Genomic DNA, 22,156 nt, shown 5'->3' on the forward strand with positions numbered 1-22,156 from the left:
TTGAAGGATGACTCAGAAGTCAAAAGACCTCTGAGAAGTGGCTGTGTCCTAAAATGGATGCCATAGTGGACAGTGCAGTCATAGCATCACCCTCACTCATCATGCTTCATTCTTATTTCTAACAACCTCTATCTCCTCAATCAGGTGAGAGACGCCAGGAAGAAGAGTAACGACTGATGATGGAGAAGGATGACTTGGCAGCGAGAAGGTTTGTGGAGAAATAAGGGTGCCCTAAAATGGACACTACTAGTGAACAGTGTAGTCATCACCCTTGCTCTTATCTTACTCCTAATGAGATTCTAGGAATAAGAATTAAGATGGGCAAGGTTGAAGGATGACTCAGGAGTCAAAAGAGGTGCGAGAAGTGGCTGTGTCCTAAAATGAACACCAAAGCGGACAGTGCAGTCATATTAACATCGCCCTCGCTCATCACGCTTCATTCTTATTTCTAACATCCCCCATCTCTTCAATCAGGTGTGAGACGTTAGGAAGAAGAGTAATGACTGATGATGGAGAAGAATGACTTAGGAGTCAGAAGGAAGTTTAAGGAGGAGAAATGAGTGTGTCCTAAAATGGACACTAATAGAGTACAGTGTAGTCATCATCCCCACTCTTGAGTCTTACTCCCAATGAGATGCTAGGAATAAGAATTAAGGTGGGTGAGGTTGAAGGATGGCTCAGGAGCCAGAAGAGGCGTGAAAAGGGACTGTGTTCTAAAATGGACACCACAGGGGCCAGTGCAGTCATAGTAACATCATCCTTGCTCATCACGCTTCATTCCTGTTTCTAACATGTCCTCCTGGGAGGATAGATCAGGTGCAGCACGCTCGCCTTGGAAGCAAGATGACACAGAGCACCACAGGTTCGATTCCCGGGTCCGTGCCTAGAAACCTCTGGGTATTAAGCGCATTATAAATAACCTATCGTATCATAACATCTCTCACCTCCTCAGTCAGGTGTGAGATGCTAGGAAGAAGAGTAACGACTGATGATGGAGAAGGATGACTAAGGAGTAAGAAGGAGGCTTGAGGAGAAATTAGCGTGTACTAAAATGGACACTACTAGTGTACAGTGTAGTCATCCTCACTCTTCATTCTTATCCCTAATGTCTCACCACTCCTCACTCAGGTGGGGGACACTAAGAATAAAGACAGAGGAGGATGACACAGGAGTGAGGATGAGGTGTGAGGCGACGAAATAAGGGTGCCCTGTTCTGAATCAGCGACTGGTCCTTGCGATGCTGATGGTATGAGTTTAATAAGTTCAGCGGCTAGAGGCAGTTCTGTCTTTCCTGGGCACGCTGTGAATATTGTGTTGTGTTGTTTCTGCAGGGTGTAGTCCTGTCCTACACTTCGGAGAACAGCGACCTGTGGAAGAAAGTGGAGACACACAAAAATGCTAACAGGTGCGAACCGCATGCGTGCAGAGACCGCCCCAGGTGTCGGCAGACTGTCTGGGTGAGGGGGAAATTGGAGGGTGGGGGAGGTCTTCACAAAGCAGGTCAGTAGGCGGAGCAATGGATCTTCAAAATTCGGCATGGGTCTAGGTTTGTTCCGATTTCCGTTGTCGGTGAGAGGCGCTCCTGGTGAAACGCAGCCTGTATTCCATTCGGAGCTCAAACTCACGGACATACAGGGCCAAAGGACGTTGCGACAGAGAATGGTCCGGAATGCTGATTAATTAGCCAGACTCGGAGCTCGAAGCCACCAAGACCACTCCAAATGCCTACGGCCTTGCATGCCAAATCAGAATTTCAAACATGGCACTGTGTACACATTTCCACTCAAGCAATAGAATCTGCGGACAGGACCAAACAGAACCCCTTTGCTTTTCCACTTTCTGGTGAAAACCAATCAACAGCCGCTTTGCAGATCCCTAAAGTCAGAGTGTATTATTCAGCACTCGGACCTGTCCCCATAATAAATGCACAGTCTCTTATTTCCTGAAACGGTATACCATATTCTCACGTACCGCAGCAGCAGTCAGTAACGCCCTGGCTGTATGATGATCTAGAGCAGAACGTGAGGACCATATGCTGGGTTGGTGGTCCATTATCGTAGTTGATAATGACCGCTCCCAAACTCTATAAACCTTGGCTCAGAGCTGGTAACGAGGTGTGAAAAGGAGAAAATTGGTGGCCACTGGCCATGTCCAGCTGCTTAAGTAACAGGTAAGTTGTGTACTCAACGAGTAGTACTCGTCGAGTACACGACTCACTCACTTACCTGCTGGGCACGACTTGCCAATCCAACTAAAGTTACAGCCTGTAACTTAAGTTGGATTGGCAAGTCGTTCCCAGCCCGTTTCACGCCACTCGACCGTAGTAGGCCTGAACACACACCACGGCCCACACAAGTCCATGAACACGCGCCGCGGGCGGCCCACACAAGTCCATGACCATTGCGCAGGCGCAGGGCGTATCAAGCAAGTGAAGTAGCAACTAAGAGTAAATTAATTTACAGTAATTTACTTGCTTTAAGCAAGTTACTTACCTAGTATGTTAATGACCAGGCTAGACTCTGTCAGCATCGATCTTGAGGGCAGGCAGCAGCCAAGCCGAGGCAGCACATCTGGTCTGTGGATGGCAGGAGAAGAAGTCCACGAGTCGACCACCACACCAGCAAGTGCCCGGAAAGAAAGGACGAGAAGAGAAGGCGAGGCACTGTGCCCATTACCCGACTCCACCCACATGCCACACACACGGATTGTCATTGGCTGGCAAACAGCTCTGGTATGCTGTTTGCGCAGAATACCACGAGTGCAGGGCCACCCCTCCAGCACGCCGCCAGCCCCCTGAATGGGCCTATGGTTCTATAGAGTGCGTCGAGCTACGAGCTCCACGCACTCTACATTGCCGAAATGTGACTAAATTGAGACGCGCCCCGCCGGAGCAGAAGGCCTGGGCCAGGCCAGCAGCCCAGGCTGTAGAACGGCAGATTAATAAATCAATAATTAATCTGATGCTTTGCGCAGGTTTAATTTAAATAACTCTTAGGAGAAAGAGAGACTGTCTCTTCTCTCTGTGGGGGGGAGAGGCAGCGCCCCCCCGCCCAATCTAAGCAGCCACCACTGCTCTGGTTCCAGAAGCAACTCAAGACCTCTTTGCTTATGCTTTCTCTCTTCTTCTCCCTTGCTGACCACATGCCTGTTCCATGCACTGGTCACCTGGTCACACTCTGAATTCGGGCCCAGGTCCCTGCTTGTCCAGCTGCAATCCTGCACTGCTTCCTGGCTCCCCTGCACTTGTCTGCATCTGTAACCCTAAACTCCCCTCTCCTGCCCTTATGTGCCACCCTGTGGCTGCACTCTTGTTTTTTCTCCTTTTTGTCCTGCACTTCTCCATCTTCCCCCTACCCTCAGCACGTCTCCCCTCCTGCTTCCTTGCTCTTGCATGATCTGAATGACACAAGGCCTAATAAGATTGTTGTATTGTCCTCCCTTTTGCCCCCCCTCCCTTGTCTTGTCGCGGCTAGAAACACTTGTGTACAGGCGTGTTATAAAAGCCATATAATGCCATCATAATGAACAGATTATTCCCTGATGAATGTTCAAGCACATATAGCAATATGTTCAGATTGATGATATGCCACTGCTAAAGATACAAAACTGTAATTATTGAGAGATCTAATGGAACTTCTGGGTTTTGCCTCACTACATTGACATCTATGCTAGCTCTTGTTGCGTCAAGCAATCGACTATAAGATTTTAGGTGTGTATGAAGGGCATGGGAGTTGTTTGGCTGATGTAGGTTTGAAGATCGTAATCCTATAGAATTCTCAAAATAGAATTTGTTTCAATTCTTTGTAAATACATTTTATGTATGTGTATTTTTGAAGCAATGTTTTCTACAAAATTTTTTCAGCACTATCGTTGATTATTTTAATATTAGTTGTCAATAACGTACTTTGAATTAATATTTAATACCTATTTTGAAGAAACGTGAAGACACAATAGTGTTGGCCTTAACTCACAGGGGACAGATAGTTGTATAAGTGGGGATATTAAACCAGAAATCATGACAAGTGAGTCATGATTATGGTTTAATATCCTCATGACAAGCGATGGTCATGAAGTGCTGTGAGTATTCTAACTTTTTTGGCATATTATATGACCCATTTCAGCTTAAGTGTCTTCTAGATGTGCGTTATGCTTCTTTAGACATGTTTCCAAACAGAGTTAATGTTGCATATGTATGATTGTTTGGCATCATTTCATTCCGGGAGCCAAACATGGCTTCTGGTAGGTTTTGGTGTCAAGCTAACTAGGCGGATCTAGGCTACAAGCAGGAGCTAATTAGCACACTGCTCCAGATAATTCAAATACTGTTTTTAGTTGTGGGAGCTGAAAGTCTGTTTGATCTGTCTTTGAAAAGTTGATAATAGAGTTATCATTTGGTAGTGATATATGTAGGTTTTCCCACTAGCAGCAAAACTAGGGCGGGCTAATCTGGCAATAGCATGTGATGTGAGAACAGAACACATTTCATAGAGTGCAAACTGACATTCAGTACTACTTTCTTTCCAGCTACTGACATTGACTACAAGCACGTGCTGGGGAGTGATACGCTTTTCTATGAAGTGGAGTATGATGGCGAGGAAGAACATACCTTCTACGTGGAGGGCCTCAGCTTTCCTGATGCTGGTTTCTCTGGTCTCGTTTACATTGGCGTCACTTTGTTGGAGGTTACTGAAAAGGTATGGTTTGTAGTTTTTATGTGTACATTTTATAAGTCAAGTAGAGGTCTGTTATGTTTATCTTTCGCTAGTTTGTGTTACCACCACAAATAATTTCTCAGCACCAAAAACTCAATGTAGGTTATGCCTTGAACAGCTATGTTATACTTATGCAGGGGTAATATTCCCGCATCACCGTCTACCAGGCAGTGTCCTTAGTCTGCTCACATAGGGTGGTGGAGACACCCCCCTCTGAACGTAAGATACTCTTTCGTGTCTGTCTGATTGTGTGGCGGACTCTGATGCCTTAGGTGCAGATCCACTAGAATCTGACCATCTTATTCCTTTTCCTCCAGAGAAGCACTTTTTGCATCTTCTCATCTTCCTTTTCCCCATATTCCTCTCTTTTTAGATCTGATATTCTTTGTGCCCAGCTCGTGCAACTCCTCATCTTCCTCGTTCATATTTAGTGTCAACCTATCTAGGGACAGCTCTCTATTTCTGCTACTTCGGTAGGTGTCCTCGGTGTCGTACAACTGAATGCTTTCAAGACGCTCATCCTTTCCTTTCCCTTGGGGTATCTGTTCTACCCCCATTTCATCAGATATTCTATCGATCATTTCTCCGATGATTCTGTTGTCGAAGTCATCTTCCATATTTGCCATGGATGTGCCTGGTATTGAATCGTACTCAGGAAAGAATTCTTCTATGTCTTCCCAGCCTACTACTGGATCAGGTTTTTTAATCTCTCTTTCCAGATATTCAATATCTCGTACTCTCTGTCTTCGCTTGCGTTCTATGTCGTCGTCGAACTCTCTGCGCTTCCTCGCTGACCCTGTCTTCTTCCTGTTTCTTTGCATCTTTACGTTCATTTGCCCTTCGTATTTCTTCATCCCTTCATCTCTTTATTCTCTTTTCCCATATATTTGTTCTTCTTCTTCTGTTCTCCTTTGTTCCTGCCTTTCCTGATCATTAGCTGCTCTTGGCTTATGATCGCGTTTCCTTTCTTGCTGTTCGCGATACAACTGCTCTCGTCTCTGTCTATCTTTTTTCCTAATTCTTTTGTCTCTTAATCCTTTTTCCTTTTCCTTCTCTTTCCTTTTTGAATCGTCTGACTCTCCCTTTTGTCTCACATCCTCAATGACTTTACTGTCGAGTTTCAATAAAATCTGACCTCCCATCCATTTGTTCTGTGTGAATGCCATCTCATCAGTCCTGTCCTCCTCTCCTTTCCATCTCTTTCCCTCTCTATCGGTATTTAGAGATGTGCTTGCTTGTGCCTGGTCTCCTTTTTCTTTCTCGTGTCTCTCCTTGTCCCTCGGGACGTTGGAGGTGATATCTCTGTTTCTATCCTTCTCTGGGTTTTCGTCACTACTTTGCGTAGGTGACTCATATGCTGGGTTGCTATATCCCGTGGCTGCTTTAAGCTCCCTCAATGGGTATAACCCCTCATCTTTACTAGCTTTGCTTTTTGTTTCAGTCGGGGCAGCAGGCGTTTCACCCCCCTCTGTGCCTATGTTAAGTATCCAATTTAACGGTGGCTCCTCCTCGTTTTCCTCTTGGTACATCTTCCAATGCTCTAAACTAGCTCGGCGTTTGTCAAAGTTTATATGGTCTTTCCGTTTCTGTAATGGCTTGGCATGTGAAGAACGATGGTTTGGAGGGTTGCCCAGAGCAACGCCAGTGGTTAAGATTAATTCTAAACCTTCCAGCCATCACCTCTTTGTTTTTGCTATGTCACCTCGAGTGGGACGGGTATTCCCAGACATGGGTCCCGTGCCTGCTGGGCCTAGAGACCCAAGCTACTCCTCACTGATGAGGCCCAAAAAGGCCGAAACATGTTTGGGGATGCTTGTGGTCTCGTGCAGAAGGGATGTGACCTAGCAGTTCGGGCTGGACTGCCCCTTTTGGGGTGGGGCCAAGTCTGATTTGAATATGGTCTTTCCCCTTCTGTAATGGCTTGGCAGGTGAAGAACGATGGTCTGGAGGGTTGCCCAGAGCAACGCCAGTGGTTAAGATTAATTCTAAACCTTCCAGCCATCACCTCTTTGTTTTTGCCTATCATTATTCCGACATGGAATGTAATCCCATTTCTTTCAAAAATGTCTTTAATTGTTTTGTTCTCCTACTGCGTCCTATTTTTTTCAGGACTTTAAATGCAGGCTTCTTAGCGCTATATTAATGCCTAGGTATCTGGGCGTATCCTCTAGCTCGGGTATCCTCCCGGTAACTCTCTATTCTCGGGTACCTTCCCGGTATCTCTCTATATTGCTCGGCCACCCTCAATTCAATATTTCATTCCCCTTATATATACATTATACTCTTACTCTGTTATTTTTGTCCCACCTCCCTCCGTTATCTTCCTTTACTTGTTCTAAGGCATGCAACTTTTTGCCAAAGTATTTAGTCTTTTTCACTCTCCTTTCTCATTTTTTTCTTGTCTGGATGCTTGAAATCACCGCCTTCATCACCGCCTCTCCTTGCTGTTCGTCCCATTAGCTGCTCGTAGAAGTGGGAAGGGGTTTGTGGGGGAAAGTACAGGTTCCTTCAGACCTCTACCTGCAGGGTTTTCACTTAGACTATCCACTATTTACGGGGAGCCTCTCGGTCTACTTAGCCGTCTGGCAAAGGACTTGTGATATTGCAGAGGACCTAGAGTTACTTATGTCGATGGCCAATGGGTCTTAGCTGGTCGATTCTAATCGAACCATCAATCTCTGCTACCAAGTGTGCAGTAGGACTCCAGCCGGCCCATAAGACTGGGGATTTCCCAACAGCACTTTAAGATGAGCAGCAGCACCCTTGAGATGGATGGGGATGCAGATTAATACTCTTGCATCAAATCAATAATGACAACTCGATAGTTTGGCAAAGGGAGTCCGTTTAATGACCAGTACAAAAAACGGGAAGTTCATGAATATCGGCAACTGCTCGATCTTCCTTTTCGCTTCAACTCCAATTAATTTCAGAAAAAACACATCATTTATACCAAAAACTCGTAATCACTGACGTGTAACACTTACAATTTAGCATGCAACTTGATTGGTTCTAGGAAGGTAACTTTAATATAGGCACTATATCTGTAAATGGTAATGGGGAGTGGAGATTGGATAAACACTGTCAGGTGGGGCATCTAAGCCCTTCCTTCAAAATGGCTACTGTAGACGTCATTAAAAGTATGACGTCTCATTGGTTCTACTAACTATAGGACCCTAGATTATTTGGTCCACCATAATTGGGTTGGCATCAACCCCACTCATACTTTTCCACTTGCCCTTAGAAGTGTGCAGAATAGCCGGCCAGGTGCAGGGAGTTCATCTGCTACCCCCAGCTTCCCTCCAATTATTGCTACAATCAATCATCACCTCAGGGGTCATGTGTCAATTATTTCTTTGTGGTTGGCCTTGAGTCAGCTTCTTGGTCTGGAAAAGTTTAAGACATCTGGGCATGGCAAGAGTTCATGTGTAGGTGTGAAAGTCTCATCCCTTCTGCTTGCTCGATCACGTGATCCCGCCACCGTGAAATCGTCTTATTCTTTATGCAATTTCGTGTACTTGATTTAATTCTTCCAGTCGTCTGCCATCTGTGGCTTATCTTGACCTTTCTGAACAGGATACTCGGACCTCAGACTTCTTTTCATTAATTGTATCCACTGTTGGTCTATTTCATCCAATATGACCTTGGCTTCTTGGCATGGTTGTCTTCGTCAGAGTTTATCTCCGTCTTTACTTCTCGATTTGTTTGCTGTGAAGCTCTCCTCTTGAGACCTTTAGTAACCTTTCGTCGATTCTGCTCTTGTGCATAGTGGAAGTATACTTATATAAAGTGCTCATTTTGAGGTAGATCTGTATAGGTGGCGCTTGCCACAATCTATTTTACTACTAAGCATAAGCAAGCCTCACGATTTCTTGCTTCTTGCGGTTCCTTGCATATGTACATGTTTAAACTAACTGAATATCTTCATCGCGCATGTGGCATAATTTCTGACATTTTGACATCAATTATTTCACTTTAGGCTCAGGATGTCACTTCTCCATGTTTCGTCTCTTTTTATTTTTCACAGGTCATCATATCTTCTATATGTGAGTCAGTCCGGGTTCTTGTGACGTCAACATTTGTCGTCTTTTAGTATCTTCTTGGCTTCTTCAGGTATTATATTTTGACAATCGTCATTCTGTCTCACTTGTCGATATGGTTTTCTCAATGGGTACCTTACTGTCCAGGTTTTCTTAGGTGTCGGTACTTCAACAGGCGCTGTTCTTCTGATGGGTACTGGACAGAGCCCAACTGCGGCTCTCTGCAGGTTTATTTGTTCATCATACGTCACATATTTTGGTGTGAACATTCCTGGTACTTCAAAATGGGCGGTTGGAGTGTGAATCGTGCTTGACACCTCCTCTACACTAGGGATGATAGTCCCTCAGTATCTTCCCCCCATGTCTCAAAGCTCTTCCTCCGGTAACATCCCAAGTGTCCTTAGTCCTTTCGGAATGTATAATAGAGTATAGTCTTTAAATGCATAGGTAAGAAAGGGTGACCAAACTTCCCAAAACCTCCCGATCTTACCCCGTAAAATCGCGGTCCTTTTGTCCACACCAACAGTGTCCCAGATTGCGTATTACCATTGTATAATGGACGGTGGTTCCTTCGGTCTCCACTGTTTCACTACGCAGCTTCTGGTGCTCATTAATAGGTTTACCCACAGTGTTCCCACTCGCCCTCCCAGCCGATGCTCCCCCTCGGCGGGACGATCAAGATTGCCATAGCCAGGCCCACTTATATGTCAAATCTCAGTATCCCACCCACCCTCGACTTCACCTCCTGCCAAAAGTGTGTGAGCTGCGGGCGTCCCCACCAGATATGCTGTTGTCCCCCCCCCCCACTTATTCCCGCCAACACAGTGACGAGTTTGCGTTCTTCATTTTATGAAGCTTCTCTGGGGTATAGTGGCACCTGTCCAGCACTTTGTATTGTAGCTCCTGGTGCTGTACAGAGGAATCTATGTGATCAGTGCACCGCCTGTAAATGCGCTGACGAAAATGTCAATGCCAATTACGGCGCGGTGCAGTGAGCAGATAGATACTCTCTCCCATTGTGTGCCTCTGATGTTCACACTATCTCTCCACTCCTCTCTCCTCTCTCCTCCTCCCTCTCCTCGTTTCACCCCTCTCCTCTCTCATCAGACCTCTTCTCTCTCCTTATAGCACCTACTCCCTCTCACCCTTCTCGCTGCAATCAGTCTCAAGCACACTAACATTCACAGCTTCAAAAAACGAATGGTACCACTCTTTCTGACACTTAATACTTCATCTACACTGTGCACCAACTCTGCCACTCATCATCCTTTCTCTGCCTGGTCTCTCGGTCCACCTTCACTCCTTCCGACTGCACCCTTACAACCTACACTCTCCTTCACTGTCCTTTTTAAAATGTTCCCTTCCTAGTTCTATCTTCTCCTCTCCTTGCATTGATTCCAACGCCCACCTGACAATGCAAGCCAATCTATAGCTATTATTTCCCAAGGGTGCCGGATTACAAAAGGCCAAGGCTATTTAAAAAACGTGTCAACTTCGCCACCTTTCACCCCACGGGGTTGTCCACTGTTCCTGTGGCCTTATGCAGGTCTGGTGTTTTGGGTTCCCTCTGCCACGATGATCTATGTTGTGTTATGCTAAACCTGGCATTTTGTTCTTGTATCGTTGTGCTGATTGTTGTGTGCAGACTCTCTCTCTTTCCACTCTCTTCATTCGAGCTTTGACTCAGGGATTTCTGCTACTTGAAGTCCTGGAATACAAAAGCGAGAAATGTGTCCAGAAAGGTACTGGGAGGCATCATGTGTCAGAAGGTGGTACCAGTATTTCCATTAAAGTCAAGTGAGGGTGTTTCAGGGACTGCTGACTCTGGTTTTCACCCTGGTAGGCCTCCTGCCCCAAATTGGGAGGGGTGTCCGATTCCCTCTGAAATGGTCGAGTCCCAGACTCTGCCACAGAAGGTAAAGCTTGGCTCCATTGGCAGTGGCCATGATGTACTAAATAAGTTTAAGGTCACTTTATAAGTGGACCCCTAAGTTGTGATCCTTGGGTGATGGAGTGAGGAGGAATGGAGATAGGACAGTGGGGTTAGCTTTGGAGTCTGGGAGAAAGAGGACTTTTGTCTTGTAGTAGTTTTACATCAGGCAGCATAGAGCCACCCAGTGATAGATGATGGCCCAGCAATTGGTGATGCATACTGGGATGAAAAGGAAACATTTTTGAAAGGGGAGAGCAATCTGGGTACCATTACTAATGAAGTGCTATTGAAAGCCGAACTGATAAGAGTCTTCCCAGGGCATAGATGTGGAGGATGAAGAGTTGGTGTGCTCAACTCTCTTCCTCTGGGATCACCTAAATCAACTGATTTTGGGAGGTGGTGTAAGAGTTACATGAAATTGAGGAAGAGATGCCAGAGAGGTAGGAGGCCATCCATTACCAGGACCCAGCTTAAAATATGGCGTCCTTTAAGCCAAGGGATGAAAGCTTTTGAAGGAGTGTGGAATTTCCCACCATGTTGAAGGCAGTAGAAAGATCAAGTTGAATGATGTTGGAGGAGATGTGAGCGCAGCAATCAGTGGTTAGAAATTTGGAGACGTTGATGAGAGCAGTTTCTGTGAAGTGCTTGCTCCAAAAGCCAATTTGGAAGGGGGCCTCAATTTGTATTTCTCGTGGTAGTTGATGGTGTGGTTCACAACTAATCTTGAGGATTTGTGAGGGGTGGGCTTGGAGAGAGAAGGATTTACTAAGTAGTACCTCTCTCATAGAACTGTGTTTTTTCTGCAACTTGTATAATTGTGTTTTCAGTTTCAATATCTTTTGCATTTCATCCATCTACACTCACCTGCTTTCTTGTTTTGTTTAATATCCTAGGGAGACATTTGTAAAATGTTAGTCTTTATCTTGTTTCAAGTACTGTCCCACTCTGTGTCCTCTTGCAGTCTCACCTTAGCTATTCCCTCCTAGGTGTTTGAGGTTTCAGTATCTTTGTGTATGTTTGACCTCATCTTCTTTGTAGGTTTTCTTACATATGTTTCCTTAGCAGCAATTCTGCAATTTCCTCTTGTTTTACCTTTGCATTTTCGCCCATAGCATGTGGAAATGCTGAAATACACGTTCCACGTTACCTTTACAAAGTTAACCCCATTCTTTACGTAATGCCTTCTGTAGACTTCAACTCTCAATGTATTAGACATATACATTGTATTTTCAGCAACACTGCACATTTTATCACTAGTAGTCATAATACTAGTACTGCCACCACTAGTGGATGAAGTACTACTACTGTCTCTAGTAGCAGTAGTACAATCAGAGGTAGTAGTTCTAGTGTTGTGAATAGTAATAGTGACCGCTCTACTACTGCTAAGACGATGGCCTCATTATGAGTTTGGTGATGTAGTAAAAAAGTGGCAACTATTCCTTTACCAGTACTTTTTTTGGTGGTAAGATAATTACTGCTGTTTTTACTGCACCTCTGAATTCAATTCAGAGTTTTACTTTGAAGTGGAGGATTTACTGCCAGCATTATGCTGGAAGGAAATCACTTTAAGGCCAACAATCGTCAGAATTACTGCTCACTGTGATTCCACCAAAAAAAAAAAACATGGAATCCAATGCACTTCCAGCAGCCGAAACCCATCGGGGACCCAAGCAGACATTGGCTTACCTTTGCATTAGTTGGCACGTCACATGCTGTAAACAAGACACGAGATCGGCAATAACGAAAGCAGCACTCAGACCGAAGAGCAGAGGCCCGGGCATTGAAGCAACACTGCTCACACCAGTTCACGGATGGCCACTGCGGGCAGGACTTGTGACATCTGAATTTGAACGGGCATTGAATACTGGACCAGTATTTTCAGAGCGGGTTGCATTTGCCACATGAATAGTCATGGGCCGAGACAAAATAAGTGTCATAGAGCACTGCTAATTGGTTTAAAGATTAAGCCATTAGTCTCTGTAATCAGGTAACTGTGAGTATACCACGTTGTCACCAAGAAGACCCTCCTGAAGAAAGTGGTAACAAGAAATATTGAACCAAGAAAACTGGTCGACACTCGAGATGTAGTGCCAGTTTTTAGCTCTCTGACACTAGCTACACTGTATTTTTGATCACTCATGGAAAACAAAGTGGCTCCCTCTGGCGTGGATCGTAAGGGTCTTCACAGACACTTTGTAGCAAATATTTTTCCTTTGTGTTTTTTTTATCAATTGGGAGACTATCGGACAATAAAGTTATGTTGCCTAAGATCGAACTCTAGGACACCCCACATCTTTTAAACCATAAACTGGATGTTTGAGTCTGAGAATGAGTGAAGTGATCTATTGTGAAACATTGATGGGACCAGACTGAATTTCCCCACCTATAAAATAACCGAACCGTGGTAGGAGCTTTCCTTCTACTAATGGACAGACGGCACAACGGCGTTCACTAGGGATATTAACATCATAGGCAGGGGAAGCTTAGATCTGCTGCCTGTCTCAAACTCCCAGAATTGACTCCTGTTCTAACATACAGGAATGCCATTGAAGAAGCAGGACTTGGTAATATCACTACACCTCTGTATGCTGACTGAGTTACACAAAATTACCTCAAGGTGTTTTTCCCAGTTTTTGTGTTGTTCACTTTATGCCAGGACTTACCCTGTTTAAACAGGGTTTAGGCCCTCCTTTTTTTCTCGCAAATTGTTGTTCTTCTCTGAGAAACCAGGCAGTGTTCAGAATTATTTTTCATTTGATCAGAACTCCAGCAGAAAGGACTGTCAACCTTCAACCCTACTGCATTCTAGCGGTACGAAAGAAAGTAATTGCTACAGAAATAGAGGAAATGTAAATGTGGATATCATCGGTTCTTCAGAGTCCATGGCCCTCTCCTATTGTGCTGGTAGCTAAACCTGAACAGTCGTGGCGATTTTGTATAGACTTTTGAAAACCCAAGCAGTAACTACCCGATGCAGATAATTGATGACCTGATTGAGAAACATAGCTCTGCAAAATATATATTGATGCTAGACATCAGTGAAGGCAACTGGCAAGTCCCACTATCAATCCGACCGAGAGAAGGCCGCCTTCTCGATACCTCATGGCCTGTTTCAGTTTAAGATGTTACCTTTCGGTCTTCATGGGGGGCCCCCGCCACATTTCAGTGACTGATGGACCGCTTGTTAAAACCATATTCGTAATTCTGTGGTGCATACTTTAAATATAGCAACTGTTGGGGTGAACATGTGCACCATTTATACGAAATCCCTTGTGCCCTAAGGAAAATGGGCATGACAGCCAATCCATGGAAATGCCATCTGGCATTGGCAGAGTCAGCAATCAAATACATAGAGTTCATCGTGGGAAATGGTTTGATGCAATCACAGACTGACCACCTAAGAGCGGTAAAGCTTCCTCCAAAGCCAAAAGCGCAGAGATCTGCTGGCCTTTCTAGGGTTAACAGGCTATTCTAGGCAGTGGACCTCATTACGACCCAGGCGTTAACCATGGCGCTATTAGCGCCATGGTTGATGTCAGTAATTTACCGATTCCGCCATGGTGAATGGCGGAATTACCGTCCCATTCCAAGGTTGGCGGGGCAGTAATTCCCCATTCACCATTGGCCCTTCCCCATTCCCATTTTTGCCCCCATAGGGCTCAGTGGAAATGGGGAAGGCGGTAGTTACCCTACTGCAAATTGCGGTACCGTAATTACCTCCGAGGTCCCTTCGCGGGTCCAATCCTTAACAGCTGGTAAAACCAGCCATTAAGGTAGGGACCCGCAAAGGGACCTCGTTATTAGGCGGTAAGGGGTTAACGGCGCCGCCACCTTTTTATGGCGCTGTTAACCCCTTACCGCCTGGGTCATAATGAGGCCCAATGTATCCCTAACTGTTCCTCAATAGCCTCCAACCTGATGGATACATTGAAAAATGGCAAGCCCCACAAAATCCTATGGGATAAGAAAGATCAAGCCAGTTTTGAACAGCTAAAAAATCGGTTATCTAATGATACCACTTTGGAGATGCACTACTTTAACAGAGAATTCTTGCTCCAGACAGATGCGTCCAAGGTAGGGTTGGGTGCAGCTCTCTCCCAGGAATATGATGGTGTGGAGCACCCAATATTGTATGCTAGTCACTAACTCTTCCCAAGGGAACAGTCCTATGATCACAAATGTAAGGTATTACCTGACAGACTGGAAGTTTAGACTCATTACAGAGCACTCTCTTCTGACTTGGATGAGCCTTTAGAAGGACACTAATGCCTGGGTAATGAGATTGTTATTGGACTTACAGCCTTTTTGTTTCTCTGTCAAACATCGAAAGGGACAAGAACAAGGAAACGTTGATTTTCTAAGTAGCTTTTCTCTACACACAGAAGGGGAAGCCACAGAGATAAGGGCAAGGGTATTTGACGAATCATGGGAATTCATCCCTTCTCCCCAAGCGGGAGCTCCCATCTATACGGCTAGGGAGGTAAACCCAGATAAGTGGGACATCACCGGGAGAGACTCCCCCTTTGGGGGCAAGGACTCCCATTCCTGTGAGTAACTCCCTTCACCCATCCATACAATGGCATACATGGGAATAGCAAATCTTGTTGAAACCCAAGACTAGGCCGAAGAAAATACTGAAGGATACTGTCCTTCGATTAAAAAATATATATATCTTTAAGGAAAAGAGGCCAATCTACTGGGACTAGTGGATGGATAAAAGAACAATCATAATGTGGAGAAGAGAGTGAGAGAGGAGAACGCAGCGAGAGAGGGCTGTTCTTCTCCAAGCAGGGGAGGTTCCCTGCTGATGTACGGCTAAGGAGGGGTGGAACCATCACAGGACATGGAACCTGCAAAATGTAAACTTTCTGGAAGGCAATGGAGCAGACCCTGAGCAAGCAATGTACCGGAGAAGCAAAGAGGTTTTAGCGTGACCCTAAGCGAAGTATGGTGGGGAGCAGGCCCCGGCAACAATGCTGAGACCACTCAACAAGGGAGTCTGCTACAAGCGGCACAGCTCCCCACTAGGAGACAGAAAGAAGTAGAAGCAATGCGATGACCATGGGCAAGGAACGCAGCAGAAGCTGGTCCATAAGAGGGGGGGTGACACCCAGCACCAATTCAGAAAAGTCCCAGGATTGAACAAGAGAGGGTAGCGGGGGGGCACAGGTGCCACAGGGACAATAACAAGCAGTATGATAGAAGACGATGACTCATCTAAGTACCAATAAATATGAAGTTATTATATAAAGTCTGTGAAGAAACAAGTACAAAATACAGCAAAGCCAGTGAAAGAGAGTTGAAAATGAATGAAGTATCGTTTCTAAAAGTGAACTGTGATAATACCACAAAGCAAAGAATAACGCTCCCAAAGAGGGAGAGGAATGATACTGCGAGAAATCCAATAAATGTGAAAACCTTAAATAAAGGCAAGGGAGAGAAACGGGAAATCCCAAAAAAGGGAATAATATATGGAAGATAAATCGATTCTGGAGAGACGGGAAAGGACATGAAATATCTAAAGTAAAAGACTGAGATATCTGAGGGAGAATTCCAAAGTTTTAATGCCCACGCAGCCCATACAGGAAAACAAGTTGAACAAAGTCAAGTTGTGCAAAAAGGGAAATGTCAATTGTCTAAGGTACAAAAAATCTTTTGGGACTTAGTAAGATAGTTGCCAAACAAGAGAAAATATAGCATGATAGCAAGTGTCGCAAGCACTAAGCAAGAGATGGGGGGGGGGTCATTCTCCTGCCTTCACTTTGTTACAATACTGATGGGGTCAGATAGAAATAGTTTGCACGGTAGACCGATTCTTTCATCGGACACTGAGGTAAAGATGACGGACAAGCACTTTAGTTATTCTTTTGGTAGCGAACACCCCATAGCGATGGGGCAAAATTAAATATGAGAAATTAAATGTAATATTTGACACTTACCTGCAGGGATCGGACCCTTTAAATTGGTACACATACAACGATTGTTACCTTGACAACGCAGCAAAGGTAACGTGGAACACTAACTATATACACTTCCATAAGAGAATAATATGGATGACTGTTCTTTTACTATTTGCATTGTGGTAACCTGACCTTGACTATTTGTTTTTTGTATTTTGTCCTTTGTGCTATCTTTCTCAAAAACTCTCAAACACCTGACAATCCGACCCTTCTCCAACCCCGAATCTCTGTGTTTTATTTTTTTGGTGTTTTTGATTTTGATTTTGTGTATTCTGCAATTTACAATGCTTGCTTTTTGTGGCATTTTATCTGTTTAATTTTTGTGAATACTGTTCTCTTTATGTCCTTACCCCAATGTTGTACAACATGATTACCTATGATAGTATCACTAGCCCTGATTTGAGAAAGTCCTCCAGTGGCCGAAACACTTGTCATCACTGTAGGGCATGAATTAAAACTTGAGTAACGCAATCACAAGAGTCTGGCGCAGTTCTTATGCTCTGAGTTTGTGGACTAAATAACGTTTACCTGACATGACCCAACACAAGGGTCAGTCAGAGTCAGGCAATTAACAATAACTATGCACACCTGATGGCCCTTTCCCTTCCCACAGGAATAAAAGGCAGAGCACGACAGCACACTTCGAGCAAGGCTGAACGCACGGGGCCATTTTGGACCGGCAGTTAAAGCAGAGGAAAAAAGCGGAGAGACCTGGAGGGACGACGAAGAGGGCATGGCCCTTGCCCTTTGCAACTCAGATCTGCAAAGCCTCCAAAAGGGAAAGCATAAGACCGGGAAGTCCAGCTAGTGTGTGGTGTGACAGGTGTCAGTGTCATACTGGGCCCTCCCACGCTGATGGTCAAAGCAGGGAGAAGCGCTTGCTGCTGTGGTGCCGTCCTTGACTTGCGAGAAAAGTAAACTCCAACAGTTCAGCACAGCCCGTGAGTCGGAGAAGACCGATAGTAAAACCAAACTGTGCTGGTCCCAAGGTTGCAATGAACTTGTGTAATTGAACTTTAAAGAAACCCTAGTAAAAGGCCAGAAGCAGAGTGGTCCGGCATCGTGGGGCGCTCATTCAAAGGACTCTGACTAAAGCCCTTTTGTGTTGTGTTTGGCGGAAACTACAAAGACCAGGAGGCCTTAGGAGAGGCTGGTGTGAAGTGTCAAAGTGGTCCTACGAGAGTCAAGTAAAACCCCTCGTACACTCGAACGAAAGTCTTTGACACATAGAGGAAAACTGTGTGGAGCCTGACTGGGGCTGAGACCAAAACTTAGGAAAAGGGAAGCAAGGGGAAGGGAATCCCCTATTTATTCCGATGGAATGATTGAATCCTGAATTGTGTTCTAATGGCTATGTGAACCTGATGGAGGGATGCCAAGGGAAATGCTAAGAGAAGTAAATCCAGCAATGTGATAAAACTGAGTGAACTGTGAAATTGGCGAATGTGAACCCGACGGAGGGATGCCTGCAAATTGGGAGTATACATTGATATACCCGTGAACATTGTGGCGACAAGTGTAAACACGGCTGAGGGATGCCTGCAATGAATAGTTGTTGAAAAAGACAGTGAGACTGTCGAGTGCTACGTTTTGACTTTAAAGGCTTTTGTGAACCTAATTGAGCGAGGCTAACATTGCAAGAAGGATCAGAGCTCGGCTGCGGGGGATCCAAGTGGCGAAGAGCAATCGCCCAGTGTTAAAGATTACCAAAGCAATCGCCTAGTGTGAAAGATTACGAAAGAAACATGTGTTTTGTTTATTTGTTATGGTCCAGTAACCCTTGACCCCAGAAGGTCCTGGTATGGTTGAAAGGAACTGTAACCTCGTCCTGGCGAGGCCCAGGAGTGTGCTTTGCTCAAAGGTCCTGCCTTGTCCCATGCTAAAAACGTGTGGAAGGGAGACACCCGGCTATAACATCCTGACTTATGATTTGTGAACACTTCTTTTCTTCTGACCATTATCCCACACTCATTGTGAAATTAGCTGTAAGGATTGACAATAGTTTTATTTTTAGTATATGCCCTTTTATTTGACAAGACGCCACTAGGACTGCCTTATTATTTTTTGATGGTCGTAGCTTGCGCCAATCTTAGATTTAGGTTTATATTAGGTTTTTTCCAAACAGTTTATGCAGTTTAATAAACTGTGATCACTTGTCTGGCCTTACTCTTGCCACCATTAGTTCCTTACATAAAGCGCAGTTAGAAATGTCTACAAAGAGTCTGCGTCTTTCTTACCCGTCACAGTGTATTTCTAGGTCTTCAGGAGTATGAGTCATGTTGCCACATAGTTGATCCTGATTCATCATATGGGCCACATACTGTGGTGCTAACTTGCACAGCAAGGCCAACATTATTGACAAGAGTGCTATGTAAGACCACTTTACATTACATTCGAGCCCTTGGTGGAGAAGAAACTGGTTGGCAGCCACACCATGTCTCCGAAGATGTAAGCATGAGTGTCCGCACCATTCTTACTAGCCATCCATTTGTGGACATCTCTTAAACAACAGGACACTCATTCTCATGCTTGTCAGAGCCATTGTCGGGTAGCATCGACACCGTTAGCGGTGGCTGGCTGGCCTACAGAAAATTCTGGACATTTCCTAATGGGCCTCTGCACCATGAGACTCTTTTGTATGGTTATACTCCATTTTTTTTATGTAATAAAAATAAAACGGAACTCTGTCTACACTGCATCGGTTTTGATGTGTAGAGTTCTGTTTGTTTTTTAGAAATGGGCAATAGGTGGCGCTACTTCAATGTACAAGCACATTTATTGACATCAAGTAACCTGCAAGGGCGGGCAGAAGAAGGTGGAGGGGGTACTGTTAGAAACTCCCTATATGTCTAGCCCGTCAAGGAAAGGAGTTGTCCTTTGATTGGTACATCCTTGCTAAAGTATGCATTCTCCATTATGGCTGGCATATAAGACAAGCTATTGGAGTCCTTGAATTGAGGTTTCTGTGATGGGAGAACAGGATTTTCTAATTTATATTATCAAGAGCTTTTAGAGGAAATGGGTATTGCAATACTAGCATGGAACGTAATCATATGGCATGCTTGTTTATTTGTGTAAGTACATATGCAAGAGTCCTCCCCAATATGTATGAGGCATAAAAAAGAGAGATGCATACAAAAAAACAACTTGCAGGAATGCAGAACTAAAACAGTCTTGAGTCTTTTGGATAGGTTTCTGAAAGAGACACCTTGGCCAATGCAAATATTTCAATAACAAACAGCCAATTTCTGGATGACAGGTCAATCTACAAATCTACTTCTCTCTGGGTATTCATCATCTCCCATCATCTAATTGCGGAGTCACCTTAGGGTCTTAAACAATATTTATCTGGGTATACTACCTCATTCTTGTTCAAGGGCCAGAATACCATCCTTGCACTTTTTTGTTTATGCATTGGCAGTATTTCCAGCATTCAGCAACATATGATTCTTCCATATGTGTTTCTCTCCTGTATACCAGGTGAAGTAGCATGATGATGAATGCCCAAAATCGTATACACCCATCTCTGTGCATATATCTACTGCAAATGGAAAAAATTCGAATTTTTACATCCCAATTTCACCCCACGTATATGTGGGGGGTGGGGTAAAGTAGATAATACATTTGGAGGGGGTGGGTCGTGGACTGCGAGGGGGCGCTGCCCACATATATATATATAGGATGAAAAGGGGAGGAGAGGAGGGCCAAATTTAAAATGTGTGTAATTTGCAGTAAAATATTTGTAGTGATTGTAAAGATCCAATTACATCCATTGTGTTTCCTAATATGTTTTAAACAAAATGCATAGATCTGTCTTTGTTATTCCGTTTCTAGGGTTGGGCTCATGGAGGCTGTGAATAGTAAAATCCAGGCGGGTGTTCTAGGAAACCCCTAATAAACGCATAAGTAAATCTTAAACCTTGTCTAGATGATAATGACACTCTCTCCATATTTTGGTTCAATACGTTTTTATTAGTTTGCAATGCAGAATTTATTTGTCTTTACAAAATACACAATCTCCCAAAAAAACTGAGTTATTGTTCAATGCAGTCTGTTTTCAGTATGGTCCATGATATCCCCATTTACAGTTTTAAAGTTAAGCTCTATTAAACAGTGCTCCAAAACAAATCTCAATTCAGGTGGTCCAGAAAAGATCAATTGGGAAGAGATTGTGAACATAGCTAGAAAAAGACCACATCTTCCAATGAACCTCATCTGGTGTCCTGAACACTAGCCGCTTCAGAGATCTCCATAGTCCTCCAACAAAAAATAAATGAATGCTACACCCCAGCAAAGCAACATTGTGTACAGCCATAAACATATGCAAAGAAACTGGGCCTCATTATGAGTTTGGTGGTAATCCAACGGTAAATCTGCCCAGTTACCATCAAACTAGATTACCGTTGCCGCCCCTTGTTCCTGCGTATTCACAACAGGATTGCAAGTGGTGGTGGCGGTGTTAATACCCATTTTCAGTGTCCCTAGGACTCCATGGGGATTTCAGCAGAAATACTGCCAGCGGTAATACCGTCACCCCCATTCAGACCAGACAAAACAGAGCTGTCTGCTTCCTTCCTGTATAGGTGTTCTACCGTGTGGTTGACTGGAAAACCAACTGCAGCTGTTATACAAAATGTCTTTAAATCTGTCTTGACTTCCACTAGGCCAATTTTGCTGATCAACATCTGCAATTATGTGGTTCTGCTCCATTAAATCCTCATTGTAAGAAATAGCCACTTCAAGCATCCCAATTCATCACCACCGTAACTGTTCCCTTCCTCTCTCCTTCCACCCTCTCGCCCTTGGTAGAGACTCTATATATGTGGCTTAACAGCCTCCAGTCTCCTTCTCTTGCTTCCCAGCCACATCTTCCAATACCTCCTCCTACTGTACTCACAGCAGGTCTTCTATTGGAATGTTTCTTCATTCATCCAGTACAATGAGTTGGGTCCTCCTCTGCACATTATAAAAAATCTCAGGTCTGGGGTCCACCCTGAGAAAGCTCTGAAAGAATTTCTGTAAATGCCTCCATACCCCCAAACTTGACATCAGCGACGGCTATCTTTCGATTCTACTCTCGTAACTGCCTTTGCAGTGTGAAACGCTGTGTTTGATAACTACTTCAACCCATCGTTTGGACAGCCATCACAATCTTTTCACACCTCACATTCATGTGCACATGGACATAATTCATAGTTCTGATGGGGATTCTTTCTCCACTGGACAAGACCTCACCTGCTGTGCAACTGTTCATCCATCCATCTCCGTTTCCTTTTGGCCCTGCTCTTGGGAGTGGACCTGTAGTTTAAATAATTAATTCTTTTGGTCTCACTTTCAGCTGAAACCCATAGTTTGAGAAAGGGAGATGGTCTCAAGATGGACAACACAAAATAGACTGGGTATAGTCATTAGCTCTCTGAGGCTAACTGAGCATCTGCCATAAACAAACATGCTCACTGTGAACCCTGGAGAGGCCTGTGTCTTTGCCTTCATACAGTGTCTGCCTTACCCCAT

The 22,156-nt window shown here is 44.5% G+C and overlaps 1 protein-coding gene across 2 annotated transcripts in view; it reads left to right on the forward strand.

Annotated features, from left to right (window-relative positions):
• Positions 1-22,156, forward strand: part of LOC138472788 (protein-arginine deiminase type-1-like) — a 432,575-nt gene that overhangs the window by 144,010 nt on the left and 266,409 nt on the right. For both annotated transcript variants that reach the window (XM_069611134.1, XM_069611135.1), the window contains exon 7: positions 4,525-4,694. In XM_069611134.1, the coding sequence (XP_069467235.1) occupies positions 4,525-4,694 (170 nt within the window). The remainder of the gene's footprint in view (positions 1-4,524; positions 4,695-22,156) is intronic.

Source organism: Ambystoma mexicanum, chromosome 8 (genome assembly GCF_040938575.1).
Source record: "Ambystoma mexicanum isolate Mex_15411 chromosome 8, UKY_AmexF1_1, whole genome shotgun sequence".
Lineage (NCBI taxonomy): Eukaryota > Metazoa > Chordata > Amphibia > Caudata > Ambystomatidae > Ambystoma > Ambystoma mexicanum.